This window comes from Bos indicus, chromosome 6, assembly GCF_029378745.1.
Source record: "Bos indicus isolate NIAB-ARS_2022 breed Sahiwal x Tharparkar chromosome 6, NIAB-ARS_B.indTharparkar_mat_pri_1.0, whole genome shotgun sequence".
Lineage (NCBI taxonomy): Eukaryota > Metazoa > Chordata > Mammalia > Artiodactyla > Bovidae > Bos > Bos indicus.
The window spans coordinates 26,941,123-26,957,027 of NC_091765.1; the positions used below are offsets into that span (position 1 = coordinate 26,941,123).

The following is a 15,905-nucleotide window of genomic DNA, read 5'->3' on the forward strand; positions in this document are numbered from 1 at the left end:
GAAAGCTTTATAAATGTAGAAATTAAATCAGGGCAGAATAACAGAGATTTTATCATCTATTCTCTTCAGAATTTACAACAAAAAATAAATGTTAGGAGTTTTTTTTTTTTAGTTAATTAATTCCATTCCAGCCATGAATCTTTTTAAGAGAAAGTCCAATTTGAGAATTCTTTACATCTTACGAGGATGAGTTAAAGTCAGAAAGCCAACTCTGCCACCTTAAATTTTCATTATGAGGACATTCTCAAAAGTAATATTCAACAACATCTTATTAGTCACCTTCTACACATGTTTTTACGTTAGAGAATGAGAAACCCCCAACATATTTTGTTACCCTACTGTCCTCAGTTAAAATTGGTTATTTGGTATGACAATTCTAAATCCACTGTCATGATTATAAAAGCAATCCAGAAGCTAAAAATGCTGCAAAAAGTATTACTTCTTTAATATAATGTCAATCTTAACATTATGTTAACAAAACTATGGCAATCACTTCATTTTTTGTGATATATTTTGAATTCTTGTATTCAGAAGTTTATTCTATAATAGCCAAAACTGAATATTACTGGTAGTAATCGTTCATGTGGAATCAAACTAACATGTACATTTGGTACACCTCTACTAAAAACCAAATTCAGAATCTGTCCATTAAATAACAGTATTATTAGAGTAACAGTTTAGGAGGATTATGACAAAGAGCTAGTACTCAAATTGGTCAAATTTAACAGGCAGAATTAGCAGAATAAGAACAATTGACTACTCTGTCATTCAAAAAAACAATTTGTTTAAAATGACATTACTTGTAGCAGAACTTCATGAATGTCACCTGCTTCAGAATGATTAGAAAGCTCTGTTGGTCAAACAATGAAAATTCCAAAATTTTTACAAAGAGAACAGCAATTAGCTAATAAAGAATTCTAATGTAAGTCTTTCATGCACTTCAACTAGAGTAATTTGACAAACTGAGTTTCAATAGATAGAACTTAAAAGTACATCTCCCATGCCGTTTTAAACAGAGAAAAAAAAGAACAGAAGGTAAAATAAAAACTATATACAGAAAAATTAATATACTTAAGAAAAAAGACAATAAATTGCAAATATACACTGTTTTGCCTTTTCCCCTTTAAGTTAGCCAGAAAGTTTTTAGTATTTAGAGAATTTGCAGAATTATTAATTAGCTTATATGCACAGTAAGTAAACTTTGAAACTAGTTCCTCATTCATGCAAAGCAAATCATTCTCTAAGCATCTAACATCTAGGAAGCATTCTTTCTTACCTATAATAAAGTAATACCAAAACATAAACAAGAGGCTCAGGCCGAAGTGCACTTCTAGTTTTTAATCAGGATTATTCCTTACTAATTTCTATTCTTCCCATTTTAAGTAAGAATAAAAATCAAGTAAGCCAAGTTAATTGGGCTGAGTTCATTACAAAAATGAAGAGTATTATTAGAATTGAGAAACTGCTGGTTGAAATGAAAGTAGCAGCTAATACTAACTACATATTAAGTGCTCTTTAAATTAGAGGAGAGAAGATATTCTTTACAAGCCCATTTTAAACAACTGGATTTAAGTACTGGGCTTAATAATTAAATTCAATTTTTAGGCTCTGACACTCCATGAAATGCACTTCTTAAATCACACAGATGGCCTCCCTCCAAACATAGTTCAGTTATTGTAAGTCCACTTGGCAAATACATTATCATGAGAGTATGCTAGAGAGATTTCAGGAACCATAAAAGAAGAGAAATTAACTCTTTAAGTAACAAGGAATTATTAAGATATCACAGAAAAATCAGCTCTATTTGTAAAAATCGTATACATACACACACACACACACATATGTATTGTATATATATGATACCAGTAGTCACATGAAGAAGCCTACCATAGACTGTGCATATTAGTCACTTTAGAAGGAAACTAACTTTTCCTTTCCTGATGACATGTTTATTTCCTCTACTTTTTTCTCTGATGGCATAGGTTATATAAAACAAGTAACTTCTAGTCTTTGCTTTAATGCTTATCATCATTAATAATTTTTCTTAGAATTATTACAGATTTTTTCCTATATTTTATGTTTGTAGCATACGAGTACTAAGAAAAACATAAACTCTTGGTTTCGGAGTTTTCCAAGAAATGTATGTTGGTTACCATAGTTACTTGTAATATAATAAAAATGGTGGCCATCTAGATTCCACGACAAGGCGCTAAATTATTCCGGTGCTTTGCTTTAGATAACTGGTTTATTTCTATTCAAGCTGCAGTCAGCTTTCCAGTATACATACGCAGATTTGTCAAGTTGGTGGATCACCAACGGTAAATTATTAACCACGGATCTGGTGCTGTTACTGTCAGCTTGTTTTCAATGCCACTTCCTCCTATAATGTGACAGGCAAGAGTTTATAACGGTCCTAACTCATTTAATGAAGAAAATGCATACCAGCAACATATATTTCTTCCAGTCACTGATTTTGCTGATTAAAAGAATTTAGACAATACAAAGCACCAGGAAAAGTCAATCTATTATATAAATATTTTCCAAACTCCTACTATATTCCAAAATGATGGTGTATTTGAAAACAGCTGGATATGTGAACAAAATTTTCAATCTTCAGTGCAATGTTTTGGCACTGGGTAACCAAAGCTAAGAAAAAAAAAAATCCAAGAAACTAATGAAATTAAAAATACCTACAATAATAAGTTTGAGTTCTGGTTTATAGAATAACTAAAACTTTAAAGTTATAACTACATAAAGTTCACATTTCCTCAAACTGAATGTCAAATTGTCAACACGATTTTCTCTAACCACAACAGTCAGATGTTCAGAATATTTTGGAAGGTCACAGAACGGAAGCACTTTCTCACCACGTGAAAAACAGGTATGACTTTTTCAAAAAGGAAAAATTTGAAATGATTTTCACTAAACAAAAAGTTTTATTCAGTTGTTTTATTTAAATATAATTTCATTTAGCAATATAATTGATACAACTTTTCTAGCTAATTATAACTTTTTCTATTCAGATAGTCTACACTTAATTGTCTGAATATAAAAAGTTTTAACTGCTTCACTAGTGGGGAAACAAAAGAATATATCTAGTTTTTAGCTTAAAAGTCTTAGCAGTTTCTCAAGTTTTAGAACTCATGAACCTTGAGTTTTATATAGTTTTATCAAAGGATATAAAAATGACCTTACTGAGTGTTTTCATTATATATCTTTCCTGGATGTGTTTAGGAAACTTGATTTCCTATTTAATGTATTCCAAGATCTGAAATGCTCAGAGTTGTCCACTAAAAGGACAGGAATCAAGATATCCTGAGCCTCCGCCTGGTGTCAAGCCACCTTTAAGACTAACAATTTGAAAATGTTCTCACTAGAGAAACTATGTTGGTGAGTCTCTGTGACCATTTCAGTAGTTTATCTTCATATTTAAAAACTTTTAACTATGAAGCTGAAGAGTACCTCCTAACTACTAAGGAGACAAGTTATTGGGCCTGAGGGTAGAGTTAATTTTTCTGTTAGAGTAACAAGAAGGTATTTATCACTCAACTATTCTACTCAGAAACTAGCAGAGGCTTGATGTACTGAAATTCAATAGCAAATACACATAAAAAGGAATTTCATTTATCAGTTCTAATAAAAAGTGCCTCCTGACTCTGAAAACGCTCTTCAGGTGGACGGGATCAATACCAAATGATCTGCTCTTGGCCAAGACCTAAAATTAAGTTGGAAAGTATTAAATATATTTTAAAGAAAATAGTAATAATGGATACAACAAAGATACTTAATAATTATACAAACAAAAAAGGATATAATTTAAGTTAAAGAGCATTATGAAGAAAAAGAAATGCTTCACAAACTATGATTCCCATGATAGACAATGTAGAAGGAAGCAAAGGAAACAACATTGCTACAAGTTTGGTATTCTTTTAAAATACTAAAGGAACTTTATTTCTGTTTTACCTAATAAGTTTTTAAAAGTGCATTCAAACTGCAGCTTTTAGAAGAAAGGAATAAAAACATCACTGCTCCAAAAATGTTCTAAGAAAAATTAATATAGCTTTCCAAAATATATAAGTTATTTCTTGGGAGTACTTGCACACCTGGGGGTGAGGGGGTGGGTAACAACGTTTACAAAAGAAATATATCATGCATTTAGACCATGCATTCTGCAGGTGTTAACATTACCTTCTCAGTACATTTTCCTACACGGTGTGATATCCTAATTAATAGAGAATCACAATCTCCTTAGATTAGAATGAGTGATGTTGTTAAAGACCATTCTGGCTATTTGATATGCTTTTGTACAGATTTTTGAACAGCTTCCTCAAAGGATAAACAGCAAGTTTAGGTGCATACCAAGACTAATTCTTTTACAGCCAAAGCTGCCATAGTAACTTAACTAGTTTCTTTCACTTATATCTTTCTAAACCATTCTCCCACTTAGCTCTTGTCCCACTTTTGCAGATATCCAAGCTTAAATGAAATGGAAGGAAAAGGAAGTGACATGAATATCTGGCCAATGATTTCTTAATGCAATTCAGATACCTGTGTATTATGATCAAATTTCAATTCTTTAGGAACTGGCTATTCATTTTGTAGATTATCCAGATTCTGCATTTCTGCTTTGCATATTAATATGTTTAGGGCATTTTGTTTTCAAAAGTAAACCTACCAGAGAGTAAGAAAAAGAGTGGAAACTGACCCTATAAAGACTACATCTGTTATCAGTTCAAGTAACAGGCAAGTCATTTAATGAATAAGAACTATTTATTATCATTATAATGGATAATTTTAATTCAGAAGTTTAAAACCAGTGTTTCTTGGAAGGATGCGACTTGAGGACACATTCTGTTTAGCCTGTACAGTAAAGAAGCAAATGTAATCCAACATATAAAAAGAGAGGTCACAAAAAAAGTTAAGTATTTTAACTTCCTCCTACCACCAAATGAAAAGATTTGGCAGTAGTTGGCCAAACTGCCAACAGAAACAAAGGCTAGAGAAGAGCAGTAGCTCTCCCCTTTCAACGGGAAAAGGGCTATAGTCCCCACCACCTGCTGTTGTCACTAACACCAAGGTCAAATGTCAGTAGTCATTTGCCATCAATGTTTACCTTTCTTTTTTAATTATTCAGAATATTTCCTTGGACTCATGAAGAAATAACAAATATACCTAAAGACCCCCATGTTTCTAGAACATGGGAAAGAACACTATTACATGTTCAGTATACAAGTAAATTTGTCTCTGCAAGAGACTTCCAACTTAAAATATCACGAGTCATAAAAAGACCTTATTTGTATTAATTCTAGGAACACACCAGAAGTTGAGTGTTTGAACCATGCAGTAATTCATACAAGAAGACAGATGATTTTTTTGTGATATTTAAAAGTATGGTGAAGAATACTTCATTTCATTGTTTTTATGTTTGTTTAATCAACAACCATATAGGCTCTCTGAAAATTGACATATCATTTGTTGCTGGGTTCCAAGAATGTTTTACAGACACAAGAAACTTCTGTTTACAAATACTTTTTTTTTTTTTTAATTTAATTTTATTTTATTTTTAAACTTTACATAATTGTATTAGTTTTGCCAAATATCAAAATGAAACAAGTACTTATTAAATTTCTAAAATTAAATATCTGCAATTGCTCTGAAGTTTATTTTTCTAAGGCCAGATTTCATTACATTTTTTTTTTTTACTGTTACAAGTAAATTTAGTATCTAGAGAAAATAATTTTATTTATATAGACAGTGTTTTTGTTTTAAAATTGCTCCTGGTATTAATATAAAGTAATACACAAAAAGCTATTTTAACACTGTATATTTTTTAAATGTTCATAACAAGAAATCCCAAACCATACCATTATTTTGTTTCTTGGTTTTGGTACTGATTAGCATGGACAACCCTTCAACAATTAGTAAATTAGACCACTGTTTATTTTTGAAACATTGTAATTTAATATTGGCTAGTTACTAATTTTATATGCTACTTATTAACATGAATGCTTTGTTCATAATTTTCCTAAGTATTTTTAGTGTATACTACAGTAATGATGATTTTTAATTTCTCCCCCATAGACAAAGCAAGTTTTCAATTTTGTTTACCATTCTTCTCATTGCTATAGTTCATCAGCATGCCACAAAAGACAGTCAAGAGCTTCTCACTGGCGGGATCTGTTTTACTGCACAGTGACCTTAAATGGTCAACTACAATCTGTGCACCACCTGCTTGGTCAACTGCACTTCTGCCCTCATCTGTAAAACAAAGAGTCAAATTAAAAATAAAAGAAAAAAGAAATGTACCTTAAAATTTCAAATACAAAACATAACAGAGTTATTCCTTATTTAGTAAGCAGAAAATAAACCAAAGTAGGGCATTAAGTGTCTTCTTGGAAAGCAAAACAAAACAAATAAACATGGAAATGGGGGTGGGATGGGGAAGAGAGGCAATCACTTTTTAGGAGAAAAAAATATTATTCTCATTGGTATCTTATAGGAATTTAAAGAACTTCTCTGGGTCCTAAGAGTTTATGACTGACGTGAAATTTTTTGCCTTCTCTTTCACAAATGACAACTCTGTGTAAGAAGAGAAAAACTGGAACTAAAATTTGATTGGAATTTTTTTTTTCAGTTTGGAAACCACTAAATGTTTCTTTCTCTCAGTGGTTTCAAAGTCAGTTACTATCAAAGACAACCATCTGCAGTACAGCTTAACTCTAGATTACAATATGTAATTGCTAAAGACTAGTACTAGGGTCTTTCAATTCTTAGTAATTTGCATTTCATTTTTCCTTATTCTTTCCATTCAAGAACACACCAATACACTTAAAACATTACAATCAATGGTCAAGTGGTCAAACATACCCTCTGCTATGTGTACATCACACAGAAGAGATATCATTTAACTATCGGAACATAGATATCACTTTAAAATACTTTTGCAAACCTTTAACACAGAATTAGAAAGAGATGAAAGAAAGAATATGTCTTTCTAAATCTGACTTCCTTATATAAAATATGATAGACTCTAGAACAGTGCATACAATAAAAATGAGAGCCACAAATGTGAACCAAATATATAATTTAAATTTACAAGTAGCCATATTAAAAGCATAAAAAGTGAAAAATTAGTTTTAGTGATATGTTTTACTCAATCCAAAATCTCTAAAATATGACCACTGCAATACACAATAAAATTGCTAAATATTTTACATTCTCGTCTTAGTAATAAAACTTTGTAATAAATCTTTGAAAGCCAAGTGTATTTTATATTTTACACTACAGTTACATGTCTGTTCAGACTAGCCACATTTCAAGAGTCAAACCTGGATAGTGGCTGCCATACTGAACTGTGCAGCTATAGAAGCATACAAAAGGATCAGTAGAAGAAATGCCTCATAAAAGAATTACTGCTATGAAATTAGTACATGAAATCTAATAAAAGAACTGAAACTAAGATCATATCTTTGTAACTGTTGCTACATCATAATAGAAAATGAAACAACACATATCATTTCCTGTGGCAGAAATACACACACAACTTATATAGCAGGGCTTCATAATTTTTGAAAATTTTAAGGAAATCCTTCCTTTTTCCAACTTCTGCATTCTTGACAGAAAACATGCTTCTTCACTTTTACAGAGAGAAAAGAGAACACAACAGATACAATCTTTCTCACACTTTCACCTTCTGCACTATTAGACCGAGGATAATATGCTTCTTTTCCCAATCACTTTCAGAATCTCATACTGTAATTAAAGTTCATGGCAACCCACTCCAGTACTCTTGCGTGGAGAATCCCAGGGACAAGGGAGCCTGGTGGGCTGCCGTCTATGGGGTCGCACAGAGTCGGACACGACTGAAGCGACTTAGCAGCAGCAGCACAGCTAATTAAGGGCAAAGAAGATGTATTTTCAACAGAAAGTCAACTTTCTTCTTCAAGTAAATAAAGTTGTAGACATGTAATACACTGAGGATCTGAATGCAAAGAACGTTTAACGATGAAATTCTTGGGACTACTCCTGGTTGTTGGCATAGAAATGAGCATTTTTGTTACCTAAAATTTGAAATGTTAAGGTTATTTTAATAAAGGCAAGGCAGAAGTTTTTAATATTTAAAAGCCTGTAGTATCACTGAGGTAATGACTTTTAAAATAACTATAATCAGGTCTTTAAGTTAAGGATTTTGTTAACTTTGCCCATAAGAAAGCTTCTTAACCTCTACTGAAGTCAGTTTCCTAATCTGGAATGGAGGGGACGAGGAGAAGATGGTCAAACTATTTTTTAGCTTTGACATTCTCTTATTCATTTCAATTTCTACTTCTATTTCTACTATGTCCATGTTGTGCAAACAGGAAGTACTCAGTATATGCTGTGTATGTTTTTTTAATGTTTTAAATTTATCTATTTTAGCTTTCCAATTATTAATAATTATATTAGTAATTTAGGTACTTATTTTAATGTTCTCAAATAAATACCACTAGAGGCTATAAAGACTTATGGCAAATAAATCCTTTATATAAACTAAGCTAGAAAGCTGAGCTCTGAAAAATTATACTGTCTAGAAATAACAATCATAATTTTTGACGTGTTTTTACTTAGTGAACAGAGAGGTGATTCAGAATAGATGCTTAAAGTCAAAACAATTATAACACAAGTCTTTACTAGCATTGGTTTGTAAAAGACAAAGACATCACAGTAACATTTATTTTAATCATGTTTCTCAAGTTTTTTCCTTCAGACTCCACTACTATGCCACCTTTAAGCCTCTATGAACAAATACTTTGTTACAAGACAATCTGAACGTGTATAAAATATAGTGAACAAGGATTTTAAAACAAACAACACAAATCAGACTCATTTTAAATGCAGGGGCACAAATACTATTCTGAGCCTTTTTTAGTCAATAACAAACTATAACTGAGATTAGAACCCTAGATTTTAAGCTTCAAAGAGGCCAAAAAGTGCCCATTCATTTTCAGTGAATATCAGCCACATGTGTTATGAAATTCAGATGTCTTAGATGACTAAATGAAAAGTATTACTCAAAATCTCCAAACTATTTCACAGCTGAGTTAAAAAAAAAAAAAAGACTGAATTTCTAAAGTCTGCCAGAATTCTGTATGAATAATGCTACAAATAAGGAGTAAATATGATAAAGTTTGTAAATATTTTCATTAAAATATGATTTTAAAAAGTCAGCTGTTATCTTTAAATTTACCTGAATTGAAAAGTAATCAAATGCCAAGTTTCTTCCTATAAAAAACAAATTTATGACACACAGATTTATTCATGAGTATATTCTTAGACCGTCTTTTAGATTCATTAGTTTAATATATTTATCTGAGATAATGCTACTGATAAAAGAGTATGTCTTTGAAATACAGACATTATTTCTGCTCTTTATGGGTCAATTTGGAGAAGGCAATGGCACCCCACTCCAGTACTCTTGCCTGGAAAATCCCATGGACGGAGGAGCCTGGTGGGCTGCAGTCCATGGGGTAGCTAAGAGTCGGACACGACTGAGCGACTTCACTTTCACTTTTCACTTTCCTGCACTGGAGAAGGAAATGACAACCCACTCCAGTATGCTTGCCTGGAGAATCCCAGGGACGGGAGCCTGGTGGGCTGCTGTCTATGGGGTCACACAGAGTCAGACACGACTGACGTGACTTAGCAGCAGCAGCAGCAGCATGGGTCAATTCTGTCTTGCAAAAATGTATTTTCAAGTCCTAACCCCCAGTACCTCAGACCTTATTGAGAAATAGGGTCATTGCAGACAGTTAAGATGAGGTCACATTTCCGTGGGTCCTTAATCCAATATGACTATTATTCTTATAAGAAGAAAGAGATGCAGACAGGAGAATGCCATGAGAAGATACGAAAACACAAATGGAAAAGACATTTGTGAAGAGCATGTGATGACAGAAGCAGAGACTGGAGTTTGGGCCACAAGCCAAGAACTCCAGATGCCACCAGAAGCTAGAAAGAGGCAAAAAAAAAAAAAAAGAAAAGAAAGTCTCTGCCTACAGGTTAAAAGGGAGCATGGTCCTGCCTGACATCTTGATTTTGAAGTTACAGCCTCTACAACTGTAAAACAAACTCCTGTTGTTCTAAACCACGTTTGTGGTACTTTGTTATAGTATTCCCAAGAAACTAACACACTGATCTACATAAACAGTGTAAAATATTCAAGTCTCATCTTAAAAAAAGGAATAATTTGACATTACTTGGCATTAAGTAAGCCTATACTATATACTCAGATTTTACACATCTCACAGAAATTAATTTTCAGATTACTAACAATAATATTTCTCAAGCAATTATATACTATAGGATTTTAATTACTTAATAATATAGAAGACTCTCAAGAGTCTTCTCCAATACCACAGTTCAAAAGCATCAATTCTTCAGAGCTCAGCTTTCTTCACAGTCCAACTCTCACATCTATATATGGCCACTGAAAAAACCATAGCGTTGACTAGACGGATCTTTGTTGGCAAAGTAATGTCTCTGCTTTTGAATATGCTGTCTAGGTTGGTCATAACTTTCCTTCCAAGGAGTAGTTCAGTTCAGTCGCTCAGTTGGGTCCGACTCTTTGCGACCCAATGAATTGCAGCACGCCAGGCCTCCCTGTCCATCACCAACTCCTGGAGTTCACTCAGACTCATGTCCCTCGAGTCAGTGATGCCATCCAGCCATCTCATCCTCTGTCGTCCCCTTTTCTTCCTGCCCCCAATCTCTCCCAGCATCAGAGTCTTTTCCAATGAGTCAACTCTTCGCGTGAGGTGGCCAAAGTACTGGAGTTTCAGCTTTAGCATCATTCCTTCCTAAGAAATCCCAGGGCTGACCTCCTTCAGAATGGACTGGTTGGATCTCCTTGCAGTCCAAGGGACTCTCAAGAGTCTTCTCCAACACCACAGTTCAAAAGCATCAGTTCTTCGGCACTCAGCTTTCTTCACAGTCCAACTCTCACATCCATACATGACTGCTGGAAAAACCATAGCCTTGACTAGATGGACCTTTGGTGGCAAAGTAATGTTTCTGCTTTTTAATATGCTATCTAGGTTGGTCATAACTTTCCTTCCAAGGAGTAACAGTCTTTTAATTTCATGGCTGCAGTCACCATCTGCAGTGATTTTGGAGCCCCAAAAGATTAAGTCCAACACTGTTTCCACTGTTTCCCCATCTATTTCTCGTGAAGTGATGGGACCGGATGCCATGATCTTAGTTTTCTGAATGTTAAGCTTTAAGCCAACTTTTTCACTCTCCTCTCTCACTTTCATCAAGAGGCTATTTAGTTCCTCTTCACCTTCTGCCATAAGGGTGGTGTCATCTGCGTATCTGAGGTTATTGATATTTCTCCCGGCAATCTTGATTCCAGCTTGTGCTTCATCCAGCCCAGCGTTTCTCATGATGTGCTCTGCATATAAGTTAAATGAGCAGGGTGACAATATACAGCCTTGACATACTCCTTTTCCTATTTGGAACCAGTCTGTTGTTCCACATCCAGTTCTAACTGTTGCTTCCTGACCTGCATATAGGTTTCTCAAGAGGCAGGTCAGGTGGTCTGGGATTTCCATCTCTTTCAGAATTTTCCACAGTTTATTGGGATCCACACAGTCAAAGGCTTTGGCATAGTCAATAAAGCAGAAATAAATGTTTTTATGGAACTCTCTTGCTTTTTCAACGATCCAGCAGATGTTGGCAATTTGATCTGTGGTTCCTCTGCCTTTTCTAAAACCAGCTTGAACATCTGGAAGTTCATGGTTCATGTATTGCTGATGCCTGGCTTGGAGAATTTTGAGCATTACTTTACTAGCGTGTGAGATGAATGCAATTGTGTGGTAGTTTGAGCATTCTTTGGCATTGCCTTTCTTTGGGATTGGAATGAAAACTGACCTTCCCAGTTCTGTGGCCACTGCTGAGTTTTCCAAATTTGCTGGCATATTGAGTGCAGCACTTTCACAGCATCATCTTTCAGGATTTGAAATAGCTCAACTGGAATTCCATCACCTCCACTAGATTTGTTCATAGTGATACTTTTTAAGGCCCACTTGACTTCACACTCCAGGATGTCTGGCTCTAGGTCAGTGATCACACCATCGTGATTATCTGGGTCGTGAAGATCTTTTTTGTACAGTTCTTCTGTGTATTCTTGCCACCTCTTCTATTGTCTTCTGCTTCTGTTAGGTCCATACCATTTCTGTCCTTTATTGAGCCCATCTTTGCATGAAATGTTCCCTTGGTATCTCTAATTTTCTTGAAGAGATCTCTAGTCTTTCCCATTCTGTTGTTTTCCTCTATTTCTTTGCATTGATTGCTGACTTCTTTCAAATCAGATAAAGTTTACTTTTGACTTAGATTAAACAAAATATTCATTTAAGATTAGCTTTTAGCAAAATTCTTACAATAAATTCCTATATCTGGAATCTAAGGGCTGAACTATTAATATTGAAGCATAAAATTATTTCATGAAATATTTAGGTATTTATGAAAGTGGTAATTCCTTCAATTGCATTACTTTGAGAAAATAAACCAGAGACATAATTTTAGATCAACACTATCACCCAGTTAGCTGTTGATCCTCAAAAGTCATGTGAACTCTGAGGCCTCAGTTTCCTTATCTGTAAAATTTAGAGGAGATGGATTAGATGACTTCCAAAATCCCTTCTATTTAAAAAAAATTATAAATTCTAAGCAGGTTTATTCCCTTAAATTTTCTAATTTATCATGGTTCCTTCAATCTACATATTCTATCCAAGTAACATCTGAATATTTTGCTAAACATGACAGTTTAAACTTTTTGTATGTTTATCCTCAAAGTGTGTAAGAATATAAAGATATGGAAACTGCCCAACTGCCATTTCCTCTTGCATCTCTCTCTTAAGAATCTTAGACTTATTACTGCCACCAACAAAACAAAAACAAGCAGCAATGACAAAATTCAGAAAAATGTAACAAAATGGACTTGTTCTTTCCATACCAGTAAACGGCCCTACCCTCTGGCCAGTTGCTCAAGCCCCAGATCATTTCTCCCTTACCCTTATTCCTGATTCATCCACCACTCTAAATACTTCTCAAATTCGTCTGATGCCTCTCAGCTTCACTACTACAACCCTAATTCAAGTCACCATTATCTCTTGCCTGGACTACTACAAGTCTTATAATTGGTCTCCAGGCTCCCTTTCTTAAGTCTTCCATTCTTCTCAACCCACTTTTCATGCAGCTCCAAGAGTGATGTTTTTAAAATCTGTATCAGATTCTCTTGGATATTTTCTCATTACTCTCGAATGACCCACAAAGCTTTCTGTAATCTAGGTCTTATTTTTTTCTTCCAGTTTATTAAACAACACTCTCCCTATTCACCACAGTTCATATACCTTGCTCTCTTTCACGTGGTTTGACCACACCAAGTTCTTTCCTCACTCAGGGGTTTGTAATTGCTATACTTCTCCAGGGAACACTCTTCCCCTTCTCTTTAAATGGCTTATTCTCATTTTTCAGACTTCAGCTCAAATAACAAGAGAACTTCATCTCCAGATACTCTCCATTATATCTTCTTGTTTATTTTCTTGATACCAATGATCACTGTAAATTCCTTCTTTTTGTAGTATTTACTCGTTTATTATCTATCTCCTCCTTTACAAGATCCACAAAGATAAGGAGTTCTTGCTCCTATTTTCTGAGTCCCAACATCTTCCAAAGAGCTGACAGTCATGATGTAAATTAATGAGTTGTATCATTATTTTTTAAGTCAGACATATTGGCTATGATATGCATAACTATACAGGGTTTTCTGTATGCTTCTTAAATATACTGCCTTTTACTTTTGCCTCAGTTCAGTCGCGTCCGACTCTTTGCGACCCCAGGAATCGCAGCACGCCAGGCCTCCCTGTCCATCACCATCTCCCGGAGTTCACTCAGACTCACGTCCATCGAGTCAGTGATGCCATCCAGCCATCTCATCCTCTGTCGTCCCCTTCTCCTCCTGTCCCCAATCCCTCCCAGCATCAGAGTCTTTTCCAATGAGTCAACTCTTCGCATGAGGTGGCCAAAGTACTGGAGTTTCAGCTTTAGCATCATTCCTTCCAAAGAAATCCCAGGGCTGATATCCTTCAAAATAGACTGGTTGGATCTCCTTGCAGTCCAAGGGACTCTCAAGAGTCTTCTCCAACGCCTAGTGATATTTTATTTTCCTGGAGCAGAATACTGGTAAATAGACACCCTTACATTGTTTTTCAAGATCAAGTCAAAAGACACTTATGAAATCTACCAAGGAAGAAAATTAACTTCTGATGCTTACATTTTCCCCAATTTCTATTATGTACCTTAGACATAGTCAAATATATTTTAAGCATTCTAATGAAAACTTTAAATTCATCAACATCTTTGCTGAAATCCCAAAAAAACAATTATTCACCCTCCAGGTGCAGGTAAAATGCATGAAAGATTAGATATAAAAGCAAAAACTATAAATATTATGTCAGTGAAATTAAAAAGTAAGTCATGAAGAAAAAAACATCATGACCAATAAATACCCATATATCAAAAGGAAATATAAAGCTTGCAATTCTGTGGCAGAGTACTATATTCAGATTTAAACACTGCCTTTATTTAACGTAGGATAATTTCAAATAGATCTATATATTTACATTTATAGCATATGATCAGGAAAGGAAAACACTAATTCCACAGACGCAGCTTAAAATTAGGTCACAGTGAGACATTTGATGGACAGCTTTGGTGTGCCCACTGTTATCAGTATTAATTTCTACAGAGCAATAGATTTTTCATGTCAGTCAAAATTCTTGACAACTCTAATTTTTTTAAAAAGCCTTTAGATAATAGTAGAGCATCTGCAAATCACACTGTATTTGCTAAAGAAATCAATGAAGTACTCTATTTACTATAGCTTTATATTTCTACATTTATCAGCAAAAGACTGAATATCTATATATTATAAATTATTAATTAAACTCAATCATTTAATAAATTTACCTTAAGTCTCTTCTGAACAGCATTCAGGTAACAAGGTAAATAATATATTATTCCAATTTTTTAGTTTAACTGCTCAAGATCAAAATTAAATTTTATTCCAACTATTTTAAATGAGAGGCTTTTGTATCAAGTTATTTCATAGTTAAAAAACTACACTAGACTATATATACATACAACTCTGTGTACGTGTGTGCATATGTAAATGTAGTTAAAATTTAGAATTTAATGTGAATTGGTAACAGCACATTTTCTCAAAAGGTACATTATTCCACTCATCAAGAAGAATATGAACTGTTCACCTTTAAAAAGTACTTATCTTTTATTATTGCTTCCCAATCAAGGGAAATACTCCCAACTTGCAGCAAAGATAAGTTTGATTAAAAACAGAGAAAGTTTTCAGTACTTTAGCTTGGTTACAAAGAAGAAAAATAGAAAGATTAAAACAGAATACAATTAAGAGCAGAGGATAATACATATTGACATGGTGGTAAAAGTAGACTAGAGATTTTATGTTTAATGTGTCTATACATAGACTTGACCTTTAACAAGTGAACTCAGAGTAGTAAAGGTAAGGGGAAAAAACAGATCTAAACAGCAACAACAAGAAAAACCAAAAATCTTCCTTTTGCATCATATTTAGAATTTTCCTACCCTTTTAAAGACTTGCTAATCAGGAAAGTCAAATTTCAAAGGCCATTTAGGTTTTGACTTAGAGGCAAGGAGAGAATCTGGTATCCAAGGGACAAAAAAAAAATGCTTTTTTAAAAAATTTGGCAACCACAAATGACTTCCTATTGAGCTAAAAAAAAAAATCATTTAATACTTTGCCACATGCAAGACTCCCTCTATGTTGCCTCCACTTACCTGCCTATCTATAAAACTGATGCCAACTACCTGAAAAC

At 34.0% G+C, this 15,905-nt stretch overlaps 1 protein-coding gene across 6 annotated transcripts in view; it reads right to left on the bottom strand.

The window, feature by feature from the left end:
- RAP1GDS1 (Rap1 GTPase-GDP dissociation stimulator 1) overlaps positions 1-15,905 on the bottom strand; it is a 148,991-nt gene that overhangs the window by 43,756 nt on the left and 89,330 nt on the right. For 5 of the 6 annotated variants that reach the window (XM_019962420.2, XM_019962418.2, XM_019962419.2 and 2 more), the window contains one exon: positions 6,109-6,258. The exons of the other annotated variant lie outside the window; for it this stretch is intronic. In XM_019962420.2, coding sequence (XP_019817979.1) covers positions 6,109-6,258 — 150 coding nt within the window. The remainder of the gene's footprint in view (positions 1-6,108; positions 6,259-15,905) is intronic. 6 annotated transcript variants of the gene reach the window in all.